Source organism: Ochotona curzoniae, unplaced genomic scaffold (genome assembly GCF_017591425.1).
Source record: "Ochotona curzoniae isolate NIBS_2020 unplaced genomic scaffold, NIBS_Ocur_1.0 patch175, whole genome shotgun sequence".
NCBI lineage: Eukaryota > Metazoa > Chordata > Mammalia > Lagomorpha > Ochotonidae > Ochotona > Ochotona curzoniae.
This window is the reverse complement of record NW_024466723.1, coordinates 596,278-608,448: the sequence shown is the minus strand read 5'-3', so window position 1 is coordinate 608,448 and position 12,171 is coordinate 596,278. Positions and strand designations below refer to the sequence as shown.

At 55.8% G+C, this 12,171-nt stretch overlaps 2 protein-coding genes across 5 annotated transcripts; both read right to left on the bottom strand.

Annotated features, from left to right (window-relative positions):
• Nucleotides 1-198: 198 nt before the first annotated feature.
• On the bottom strand, nucleotides 199-4,414 carry LOC121166552 (retina-specific copper amine oxidase-like). 2 transcript variants are annotated; one of them, XM_040995745.1, is made up of 4 exons: nucleotides 2,797-4,414; nucleotides 946-1,231; nucleotides 571-700; nucleotides 199-465 (listed from the first exon to the last, which is right to left on the bottom strand). In XM_040995745.1, exons 1-4 carry the CDS (start codon nucleotides 4,385-4,387, stop codon nucleotides 199-201), a joined length of 2,274 nt encoding a protein of 757 aa, XP_040851679.1. In that variant the 5' UTR covers nucleotides 4,388-4,414. The 2 variants fall into 2 exon arrangements, with proteins under 2 accessions (XP_040851679.1, XP_040851680.1); XM_040995746.1 differs by having other exon boundaries at nucleotides 1,027-1,231.
• Nucleotides 4,415-5,549: 1,135 nt separating this feature from the next.
• On the bottom strand, nucleotides 5,550-11,750 carry LOC121166591 (proteasome activator complex subunit 3). 3 transcript variants are annotated; one of them, XM_040995811.1, is made up of 11 exons: nucleotides 11,490-11,750; nucleotides 10,760-10,792; nucleotides 10,585-10,647; nucleotides 10,309-10,413; nucleotides 9,449-9,497; nucleotides 8,496-8,608; nucleotides 8,245-8,358; nucleotides 8,012-8,079; nucleotides 7,855-7,909; nucleotides 7,643-7,729; nucleotides 5,550-7,142 (listed from the first exon to the last, which is right to left on the bottom strand). In XM_040995811.1, the coding sequence occupies exons 1-11, from the start codon at nucleotides 11,529-11,531 to the stop codon at nucleotides 7,062-7,064; spliced, it is 810 nt and encodes a 269-aa protein (XP_040851745.1). In that variant the 5' UTR covers nucleotides 11,532-11,750; the 3' UTR covers nucleotides 5,550-7,061. The 3 variants fall into 3 exon arrangements, with proteins under 3 accessions (XP_040851745.1, XP_040851746.1, XP_040851744.1); XM_040995812.1 differs by having other exon boundaries at nucleotides 8,245-8,313; XM_040995810.1 differs by lacking the exon at nucleotides 11,490-11,750 and adding an exon at nucleotides 10,904-11,270 and having other exon boundaries at nucleotides 8,245-8,313.
• Nucleotides 11,751-12,171: the final 421 nt, after the last annotated feature.

Here is a 12,171-nt window from a genome sequence, read left to right as displayed (position 1 = left end):
AAACTGTGTTTGATTTAAGGTATCCCTTTGGAACATGAACAGAAAGTAGGAATGAACATAGGGGGTTCGTGGGGATTTGGTGTAGAAGGGGCTGTTTCCAGGGCACACTAGAAGAGTGGCAGGTGTAATTAAAACTCAGGGAACAGAAGGTAAGAATGGAGAGGAAGGTGCCAGATCCCTGCCCCCACACCCTCACCACTAGAAGCCTTGGTAAGAAAAGGGGGGTAGGTCTGGAACGCAGGCTGCCAGGTGGGGTATGCAGGCTGCAAGGTTGACATGGCAAAGCCCAGCATCCTGGCCCTTCTCGAAGAACACGCTGCCGGGAGAGGAGATGGAGGGGTCCTCATCGAAGAAGTTGTAGGGTCGGAGGAAGAAGCCTGCCCCGTTCCCCACGGTCACCGTGTTGGGGATATCCTCCGCGTGGGGAATGTGCAGGAAACTGGCTGTCACCCAAGCCACCAGATCCTGCCAGAAGAGGGAGGAGCTAGAGCCGAGAACCTAGGGTCCCAGGCTGGGCAGCCAAGATGCCAGACCCATAGGAGCCCCTCCTCCATCCCCAGAACTACCAACCTCTCCTAAGAGTGTCTCATTGTTGATGAAGTCAGCGAAGGTCATGGTGGGGGTCCAGATGTCATTCTGAAAATAGATGCTGCTGCTCCAAGACTCCTCCTCCTTCCTCCGGGTCACTGCGAGCTGGTATCTGACCAGGAATGGTTGTGGCCAGAGTGTGCTGGTTGGCAAGTATCAGGGGCCTCCTTGGGTCTAGGAGTCCTTTGGCTTGGCCTGTGTGTGAGGCCATCGCTCATCCTGTTTCCTATCTAGTTGGCTGTGAGGGCTGGGCCAGGGGAGCGATGGGAAGCCATGGCAGTGGGTGGGGATCTCCCAGGCCTGGGTCTGGGACAGGTCCCTCCCTCCCCATTGCCCACCGTCCAGGGCCCTGCTTACCTCCCCCAGCTGAGGGCCCGCTCCATGGTGCTCTCCAGGGGCAGGTGGACACCGAGGGGGCTGCGGGGCTGGATTCGGTACCCACGCTGGTGGCCCCAGGCATTGGTCTGGTTGCTAGCCAGGTACAGGTAGCGAGGAAGGGGGCTTTCCCAGGTAAAAGCCGCCAGGCCCTCCTGTGCCAGCACCTGCCGTGTCAGCTGAGGGCGCTGCAGCTGGTACTCGGGGCTCCAGGGGGCTGCCACGGGCTTAAACACCACGTCTTCTGCTAGCACCCAGTTTTTCAGGCCTGCCAAGGTGAGGGAAGGGAGAAGAGTTCCATGCCAGGTGAGGTGGCACCGTTGCCTCCCACATCATGCCCACTGCCCAGCCCTGCAGTGGGCAGCCACGGGCAGCAGGGAGCACTCATGCTGGGAGCCACAGGGTCCAGAGATGTGCTCATTCCTACTCCCACTCCACCCCATCTTCTAACCTGTCCTATCCAACAAAGGAACCACTAGTCACATGCGATTAGGCATCCAGTTGCTCAGCTACACTGTGAGTGCTCACTAGACACATATGGCAAGCAGCTGTTAGACCCGGCACAAATTCAAAACATGCTGCCTTCGTGGAAGGTTGTTAGCAGTGGTCCACCCCATAGACCCTCCCAATGAGCTCCTCAGTACCGTAGCCTAATGCTGCATTACCATGTATGCGCATGTGGATGGTAGCACTCATATAGCTACAAAAAGGCACAATCCCTGTTTTGGAAAATCTGGTTGGCAAGGCCCGACCCCCTCCCACATGGTCCCCTGCACCCCTCCCCTCCTCACTTCAGCCCAGGCACTTGACTTTCCAGCTGCACTGGGAGCATGCACATCAATGCCTCCCTCAGTCATGCAGATCCTGGCACTCAGAGTCTGCACTACTCAGATTCCGTTTCTGCTCCCAGTGTGACCCCTCTGAAGGCTGCTAGCGCCTCTGCTGGGCAGACAGGACTCTGTGCATCAGCAGCAGGAAGGAACAGCCAGCCTCTGGCCCCCACAGCACCAACCAGGCCAGGGCAACTCCTCACAGTGGGACAAGCCAGGCCTTACAAGCAAGGGGCTAAGAAACCACTTCCCGAGACACGTGCTCAGTCACACAGCTCCCTGCCATTCTTCTCCCCCAGCTCTAAGTTGGTTCAGCAGCAAAACACTGAGCCAGGTAGGTTGCTGAATTTCTGGTCCCTGAATGTATGTGACAGGATCTGTTCAGGGGTGACCAGTCCTCTTGGTGCGTGGAGCTCTGAGAAGCCCTTCTGCCAACTGACAGCAAGCCTGTTGTGCACCTGCTGACTTTGGAGCCCATGGTGATGGACAGGACGTGACACCCCTCCTCATAAGCACAGTGGAGCAGCCCCACAGCCCCAGCTGAGACCCGCCCTTGTCCCATTTCCTATACTCCAGGTCCAGCTCTGCCCTGAGAACTCTGGACAGCCTGCCTCTGGCCTCTACTGAGGCCGTTCCCAACCCACCTAACTCCACCACCCCATCTCCCTACTCCCAGAGTTAGTGAGGGAACAAAGTGGTCCAGCCAATCTCAGGGCCAAGTCATCTACCGCTGGTGTCACTCAATGCAATCAGGCATGGCCCACTGTACTTCAACTTGTTTCTCAACTGCAACAGGCTCCAGGGGCCAAGGAGTGAGTCTGGCCAGCAGAACCCTCTTCACCTCTTGCCAGACACCTGCAGGCCAATGGCCCTTAAATAACACACTAAGTGCATGTGCCTCTGGAGTCTGGCTTCTCCCAAGAGACCTGGGCTTCACTCACAGGACCCCTGCTCCTCTGCCCCATGCACCAGCCCCCAACTCCTCACCCCTCCGAGCACTCACCTGCCACATCCAGGTCCAGCTTGAAGTGGAACGCATGCGTGTGCACCGCCCCTAGCACTCGCTCCCCCACGCGGTTCCCAAAGAGGAGGCTTTCTGCCCCTCCACTCAGGAAGGCTGTGTTGATATAGCCCGTGGCGTGGACCCGACCCTCAAGCACCCCATTTGGGTACAGCACAAAGTCCCAAATGTAGTCATAGTTGCCCACAGTTGACACAGACCTGACCACAAGAGCCGAGCCGGCCAAACCACCGTAGAAGTGACTCTCGAGGTAATTGTGGTGCCTCCGGAGGGGCAGTGTCTGAGCCTCCTCAAAGACACATACGGCCCCTGGGAGCAGCTGCACTGTCCCTGCACCCGCAAGTACGTGGATGTCCACCATTGAGGCTTGGTAGGGGCAGTCCACTCCTCGCACCAAGCCTCGGCTATTGCGGCCAAGGCCATAGGTGCCATCCAAGTAGCGGGTCACCATTGTCTTGGGTGAATCAGCACCATAGACAGTCAGACACTCCTGGACACTCACTTCATAGGCCACTCGCTCACCCCTGAACCTGACATCAAACATCCGCATGCCACTGAATACCCCGTGGCCAAAGGCAAGCGTCCAGAGCGGGGACACCACCAGGTTACCTCGCACGCTGTACTGGGCACCCTGGGGCGAGAGACCAAGTGTAGGGAAAGGTCCCGGGGGCACCCGGGACCTCAGGGATGAAGCTCCGTTTGGCGGGGGCAGAGGAACTCTAATCACTTCCAGCCGACCAGCTTTAAACTCCCATTCCAGCTGCCTCAGGTCCGCATAGTAACGCCCGAGGTAGAAGACTTGCTGCACAGACCAGTGGGCAGGGTCCAGGGCTCTGTGGTCCAGCAGGAGCTCCAGCCCCACAGGATGGAGAAAGAATCCAAGACCTGAGATGTTATGGTAGAGGGCTATCCACGTAGCTCGGTCCCCATCCGAGTGCAAACCACTGGGAGTGGCATGGAGTGGTGCCAAAGTGGACCCGTTGTAGTTGAAGATGGAAGCCAGGAAGCTGGGGGCCTTGACAAACTCCACCTCTTTAAGATGCCTCCACATCTGAGCAGACTCAATCCTCAGCATGGGGCGCCGGTGGTAAGGCAGGGGGCCCCCGTGCCGCTCCACTGTCACATCCCGCACATAGCTGGGCCGGGGCAGAGGCCCCACCACCAGCTCACTCACGTTGGGCTGGGCCTGGGCACCAAAGAAGACAATGGCCAGTGCCTCACGGGTCGGTGGGGGGCCTCCTCTGTCCAGGTGAGCCAGGGCCGCAGCCTTGGGGGGCAGCTGCAACTCCACCGAGAACACGCAGTTGTCTGAGGGCTGGGCCTGGGCCGCGTCCACCAGCCCTGGCCCCAGCTGCTGCCTCAGAAAGCTCATGACAGCTGTCAGCTCATCTGGGCTCAGGTCTGCGAAGAGCTGGCTCCGGTCAGGGTGTGGCCAGGTCTGGGCGCTGGGAGCCCCCAAGGGACAGCGAGGAGGCTGGCTGGAAGCACCTTGGCTGGTCAGCAGAACGTAAGCAAGGGCAAAGATGGTGACAAGGGACAGTGTCAGGAGCCCCAGGAGCACCTTGACACTCATGGCGGAGGCCGTGAGCCAAGCTCATTGAGTCCTGGGAGCAGCTCCATGCAGGCACTGACATCAACTCAGGGTTTATATTTGCTAGGATAGCTAGGAATGGACAAGACTCCACCCCGTGGGCTGGATGAGAAATTTGTGACCTTGATTCATGTAATTCTGTTCCTATTTCCAGCCCTGTGGTTTGGCTCCAGGCACCTCTTTCCCACGTGGAGCCTCTTCCTTGTTCTGTGGCAGTGGGTCTACCGCTGGGAACAGGTGGGCCATCAGGATTGGCATTGATCTCCACCTTCTGCCCAGAATGAGTCTGAGGAAGGCTGCAAACCTGATGCCCAACACACCCTAGGCTACAGACACTAAGCCATCCGTCTCCCTACCCGAGGCCCCATTTACAGTCTGGCCCTTCCATCCGAGCCCATGAGAACGAGGGGCAGACGAGCATGCCCTTGGAGGAGGTCATGCCCTTGGTCTCCAACCCTCACCTACAGGGAATGCCCTTTTGGGCTGAAGAGCCACCGGGATCATGCACCTCCCGCACATGGCAGCCCACCGCACAGTGCAGGCTTCCAAAGCTGCCACTGCTGCCTTTACTGCTCAAGACCTTAAAGGCCTGTGGGTTCACTGAAAACCAAGAGGCTCTTGCAAGACGGAAATTGAGAAACATTTATTTTGGAGGCTGCGGGTGCTAGGCAGCTTCCCATGTTAATTCTAAAATCCAAAACTTGCAGTCTCCTCAAGAAATTAACATTGCTCAGAGGAAAAGTGTTACCATAAGGCAAAGGAAACTACTGAAGAGGGGTGTGTGTGCCTTGAACCAGGTCAGTGCCCAGATGCAAGCTGACAGCAACCTCTAGTGGCAGCTCATGGGTATTACCAAGGAAGCTGAGGGCCCAGGACACAGCACCGGGGACAGAGGCAGCTTGAGTTTGGGAAATGGCATCTTCCACATAAATTCAAACTGAACACAGATGAAGGACCCACCCTTGCCTCTCGGCCGGCAGGAGCCTCCATCTTCCCCCCCACCCCATCCCGGAGACAAATGGCCGCTTGAGAGGCAGGAAGCCCACGCAAAAGGGTGCCTGAAGATGTGGGGGCAGGCATTTATGGGAACATACAGGAACACGAGTGTGTCTGGGCACAAGAACATGGCACCCAGGTCTGCGGCTTTAGAAAGAGGTCAAAGTACCTGTATTTTTAATAATTTCTTGACATGGTAAAAGAATTTTACATTACAATCCAAGGGTGGTAGGTGAGGCAGGATAGTACAATCCAACAAACAGGGAGGCTGAGGAACGCCTGGGAGGAGGGGGAGGAATTGAGCGGGAAGGGAAACTGGAAGGCAAGTAGGGCCACCACCCACCTCCAATGCGATCGGTTTGTTACGGAGAACTATTCATGGGGAGAGCATCCGGCCTCCTGTCCTATACAACACTGGGAGCCAAGACTGGGAGTTGGAAGACAGAGGCGAGGAGGAGCAAAGGCCGGACACAGAGAGTGGCCGGCAGGCTGACCACAGCTAAGAACTCTCCCAAAGCTGGGGGTGGAGGAGGGTCAACACCGAAACTGTAACAGTGAACCTGTCTCCAGCAGAGTCCAGAGACACAGCGGGGACTTGCCTGGCGTATTCTGACGTGTGCAGTGTGTGTACTTACATGTGCATGTGCACACACACACACACACACACAGGCCTGCTATCCCTGGAAGCACAGAACCATACATGACAAAGGTCTCTTCCAAAGGCAGGGGCCCACAGGAGCAGCAGCGTCTGGGAGTGATGCCCGCGGACGCCCTCACCCTGTTCATAACTGGCCTGCAGGATAGCAAGTGGGAGTCCACGGAGCGGCCTTGGCAAAAGTGCCCAGGACAAGAAGCTTCCCCAATCTCTGCCTCCCACCTCTTGGTTCTCCAAAGAGAACACAAGAGCAGAGGGCAGGTAGGCCTAGGACTTTCATCTGGATGAAAGACGACCAAGACAACTCCTAAAAGGTATGTGTGTGACGGGGTCTTGGAGCAGGAAGTGTAAGGAGAGGGGTAGAAGGGCAAGTGTGTGCACATCTGAACATGTGTACATACACGTGTACACACATGTGTACATGAGAACCCCCACGGTGGAAACACCTGCAGGAGACAGGACGCAGGCGGAGGCCCACGGTGCTTCCTGTCGTGGGTTGTGTGCAGATGGGACACCTGAAATCACCAGCCAGGTGGGACAGGGAGGACTCAATGTGCCACAGAAGTTTATGTCAGGAGAGAGGAGCTGGCCCCCTGCCCACCCCAGTTCCTAAAAAATACCTAGCATTTTCCCTATCATTCCCTTAGCTTCTAACTAAGCATCAACAGAAGAAAACAAAGCCCAAGACACAGGAGGGAGAGTGGGGAGAGAGAGAACACAAGCTTTCCTGTGCCAACATCCTGCACACGCAAACCTGCAATCTCCAGAACCAGAGGACAGGCTGGGCTGGGGGCTTAGGGAAGGAAAGAGAAGAGTTCCTGAGGCCTGAAAAAAGAGGTAAACACATCACAGAACTAGATGAGAGTTTCATTCGACTCTAACTAAAAACAGAGAGGTGTGATTACTATTTCCAGCCAGTTTCCCCATCACGATAGTCAGGTAACAAACCAAGGCAATGTCGGTCTTGAGCCAGACTCACAGAGTCCCCTGGCCCTGGCCCCGGCCTCAGTACAGTGTCTCTGCATTGCTGCTCCGGGGCCGCTTGATCTTCTCGATGTTTTTGAGGATCATGTCATGAAGAGTGACCTGCGAGCAGACACAGGGGGTCGCCCATCAGCTCGAGCACCACCTCACCAAGAAAACCAGACCCAACCTTCGAGTCATCGTCCGTGTAACCCCAATGCCACTCGTGTGAACCTGCCATCAGACTTACACAACACTGAGTATAACTGGGTAGGTGCAAGGCCCCAGGTGTCTAATAACAACTAATTATGCATTCAGCCTTCAATATAAAAAAAAATCCACTAAGTCTTTTAATGTATTTTATTTCCAAAAACTCATTCTTGGGCCACAGGTACATAAAACTCTAACTCTTCCTTTAACAGGAGGAGAAACTGAATCTAGAGTCTGAGCAAGGTGAAGGTCACACATACAGCTGGGCCTTGATTCCTACCTCAGCCTCTCTGACCCTGACGCCCAGGCTGCAGCCACGCTACCATAGCACACACACCCCAGCCCAGGCACACTTTCTTCCACTTGTTTAACCATCAACTCCCAGCCCGACCTTCCAGGAACAGGTTACTCACATACTGATTCCTCAGTTCTGATATGATGAGCCGGAGGCTGATGTACTCTTTCTCGTCAATCTCCGTCACCGTGCGGCGGTAGTCCTCCTGGGATGGGAGGGACGCGGGATGAAGCTGCCCCGAGGCCCACGCGACAGACACCTCCTCCCAGCAACAAGCACACTTCCCTGGCCTGCACCCCCGGCCCCTACAGCCACCAAACCCTGACTTACCACATGGGGATATTTTGCTATTTTAGAAACCAATTTGGCTCTTGTGATATAATATCTGAAAGGAGAGACAACAGGAGGGAGCTGCAGGAGACCCTGTGTGGTGCCCAGCACCGCGTCGCCGAGGCCCAGCTCCCAGGCCAAGTGCAGGCAGCCCTACCTAGAAATCTGGTCCAGATAAGATGCAGCTTCACTCTCAACAGTTCTTAGTTCTGCAACTGTTTCCTCCTGAAAAACAGGCAAAACCCCCAACCTAGGTCAATCCAAAGGCACGTCCTCACCCCAGCAGCCCTGAAAGCAAAAGAAAATCAGGGTGGGGGAAGATGGGGACCTTTCTCCCAAAACCTTTCTCCCCAAAACCTTTCTCTTTGGTTTGTACAGCAGGCACATTACCTGAATGGACACGCCAAAGTTGTTCCCATCTTCTATCCTGGGAATCAAGAGCTGTACCCACATTTTCACCTGGTGAGTGAGAGGACAACACACACATGAGGCATCTGATCTAGTCTGCCAAAGCCTCAAGGTCCCCAACCCTGCTGTGGGAACCCCAGGAGGCAGGACAGCTCCCAGCCACACCACCAGGGGCGGGGGAATGCCGGGCTACAGGGAGGAGCTGGCCCAGAGGGCATTAGCTCCAGCCTTACCGTGTTACACTTCTCAATCAGCAGCCGGATCTCAGGTTTCACTTTCTCAATAATGTCGACCAGCTGTTGGTTGCTTTTTAGCATCCCATTGGGCATCACAAACACCTTGGTTCCTGGTAGGGATGGGGAAGGTCAAACAATTAAGAAAGAGGAAAGAAAAAAAAACATCCTCTACTTTTCTTCCCCAGGGCTGCCAAGACCTCTACCTTGCACCTGTCACAATCCTACCAAGACACAAGCACGGTGCTGCAGCAGCTGACTCCTCCTGTGACACCAGCATCACATATGGACACCAGTTTAAGTCCCAGCCATTCTACTTGCAATCCAGCTCCCTGCTAATGCACCTGGGAAGGGGGATGACCCACATGCTGGGCCCCTGTACCCACATGGGAGACTGGGAAGAAGCTCCAGGCCTGGCTCATCCTTGGCTGTGGCAGCTATATGGGGAGTGAGCCAGTGGCTGGAAGATTCTATCCTCCTCTTTTTCTGTAACTCAGCCTTTCAAATAAGTGAAAAATATACCTTGAGAAAAACTGAAAAGAGATGCATAGTTCAATAGAGAAGCACCCAAGGTTTGCCAAATCTTAAGATTAAGAACATTAGAATAAATATATGGCTTAAAGACTTGTCAAAAACCACTACTGCAGAGGCAGAATACAACACAGAACCAAGACATGAGGTCCAGAGTGCCAACCACTCTCCCGTGGCAGCCCACAGCAGGTCAAACCCGCTTATGAGAGCTGGGTGGAAAGTGCTCAATGACGACCAATTCCGGAGGACCCACCGTTGCTGACTCTCAGGGACACAAACGGATCTTGCTTCTTACCCCTCACTTCTACCCCTACCCCCATGGCGCTTCTGTCTGCTTGGGAACCCCTTAGAGCTTAGAGTCACTTTCCAAGGATGCAGCTTGGGGAGTCAGGGTGATTTGGGGAGCATGGACCTGGCCTTACCTTGGAAGGCCTCTTCACACTCATCCAATCTTCGCTTCTTATAAGTGGGCTAAGACACAAAGAGACAGGAGTTAGCCTTCCTGCCACACCCACAGTCTTGTCACAAGATGCACTTCAAGTAAATGCAAACCCTTTCTGCCCCTGTGCTCTTACTCATTCTTGCACAGCTTCCCAAGTACATACAAGGAAAGCTTGCAGGAATGTTCTTGCCACAAGGAAACAATCTTGCATACAACTTGGGGAAAGGGGAAGAGACACACAAAAAAGAATGGGAAGAGGCCCCCATCAAGGCAGGGTGAGGACCATCAGGGGAACACATACAAATCTACTAGTTCCACAGAGACTCGCCAGCCAAATGACTGGCAGTATCCAGCACTCACTGTGTCCCCGACACAATGCCAGGGGCTAAGGATACAGAGCTCCGGCAATTCCCACCCTGCGGATGTGCTAGTCCTACTAATGAGTGACAGTAACACAAAGAACAACCCTACTGCAGCCAGATTCTGTCAGGGAGTGGACAGGGCATGGATAAGGACCAGGTGCTGTGGGCGCGCACAGGAGACTGTCACCCCGCGACACGTGGGCATGGGAACGGAGGGGAGGGAGTCTCACTCAGAGCCCTGGGTAAATCCAGATGACTCGAGTGGACCTGTAGCTACGTTAATCCCACTGAAATCCCGTCTGTCACTGACAATTGTATTAACACACACACTTCCTGTTTTATAAGGCAGAACCGGGGTCCAAGAGCAGCACACAGCAGTCATCATTCCAGCCCTAGCTCCCGGATGCCAAGCCGACCGGGCACTGGAGGACAGAGAACCGACTGCTACGGAACCCAAAGCCCAACGGAAGACACTTACACCATCCAATCCATCGTGGCTATTGGTGAGAAGAATAGGATCGGGCACTGGGAGATTCATGTCTGAGTGGATCTGCGTCAGGTCATGGATGTTCAGGATTGGCTCCTGAAAGAGAAAGGCCCACCCTCAAAGTCCTGCTCTCCTCAAGTTGAACAAAGCTTCTATTCCATTGGAATGGTTCAGACTCGAGAGAGCTTTATAGCACAAAACAGAATCGCCTCGCAGAATGTTCAGCACCAAACACCACTGGTGGAACTGGAGCACAGGGTCTCTCACCTTCAAAAAACTATCAAGTTCTAATAACTTCTTCGGGAAAAAATTTGCCACCAAGTCTTCTGCCTAAACAAAAGGAAAGTGCGACTGAATTAACAACCGTGGGACAGACTCTTCCTCTCTCTGCAGAGCCATCTCCTCTTTGGCAAAATTCCCCAACAAACTCATCCATACTCACCTCACTTGTGATCCGCTCCCTGAAAGAATCAACCTAAAATGAACAAAGATAGCAAATTCAGGAAAAGCAAGGCAGTACCTGGCCCCAGGGGCTGGTATGGGCAGAAGGAGGAAGAAATCCCAAATCCAGCTGTCCAACCCTCACCTGGCAATTGTAGTGAGAAGCTGAGAGGCCCCCAGACTGCAAATACTTAATTTTTTTGAGGATCCATTTCTCCATCTCAGGAGAGGCAGGTGGGGCTGGAAGCCAGCACCCCTTCCTCTCCCCTGCCTCACCTCGTCTGAGGGCTATCTGGCCCTGACAAGGCCCCAAGAGGAGGTGGCGGTGTGAGCTCACAAACGTGCCTGTCCCTACTCGCACCCGGGACCTGATAGAGCAAGCCAGCAAGCCGGCCAGTCGCCAAGGGCATGATGGGGGTAAGCGCCCAGGGGGGCTCGCGGACTTCCAGCTGTCACTGGCGCCAAGCACCGAGTCCAACACATGCCATCAGAAGTCTCCATCACCAGACGCGGGTACCAGAAGCCCCCACCATCGCCACTCCCATGCTAGCCTTTCCCCCCCTCAAAGCCGACTCCGAGAGTCGGTGGGGGGGCTGGGCTGAGCCGAACGGAAGCTCCGAGCTGTGTGTCCCCAGGGAGACAAAAGGCACCATGCGGGGGTCCGGAGGCGACCGACCGCAGGAGTGGTGGAGACAAGCAAGGGGTAAAGGAGACCCGGACCGGTCCGCTACCTTGAGCTTCACTTCCTGATCCACCTTCAGCAACGAGGCCATGGCCGGGCCGGGCCGTGTCCGCTCCGCTGGAGACCAGAGGCGCTGTGGGCTCCGGGGAGGGGCCAGAGGGACCTGAGGAATCTCGGCTGCCCGCGAGCACCCGGCCGGCGTCTATGGCTCCCTCCCTGCTCGCTCGTTCCCTCCGTGCGTGCGGTCCGTCCGCCTGCCCGCCTGCTGCTTGCCTGCCTGATGCCTGCTCGCACTCTCCCTCGCCCTCCCGGCTTTCGCCGCTCACGCCGGAAGTGGCGTCACAGCCAATGGCCGGGGCTCCCGCGAGGATGTGCGCACCCTCTGCGCAGCCGCACGGGTCGGGGCTCCGGACGGCGCGATGGGGACCCCGGTTCCTAGGTGGGCCGAGGGCGAAGCAGCTCGGCGGGCGGGCGGGCGGGCGGGCGGGGGGTGCTCTATGGAGAGCTGGGCTTTCGAGAGATTCGCCAACTGCTAGACCTTCTGTCGGCCCCTATCCCACGGGACCCTCCGAGCGCCGCTGCCCCCCTCGACGACGCCGTCGCGCTCCAGTGACGTCACCGGAGGAAGCCGGCGCCTGAGTACCGAGTTCGAGACTTCTGTTGGACGTTCCCGCTACTTTTTCTCTTTGGCTACAAATAATGAGGCCAGAGACAAACCAAACAACTTTCAT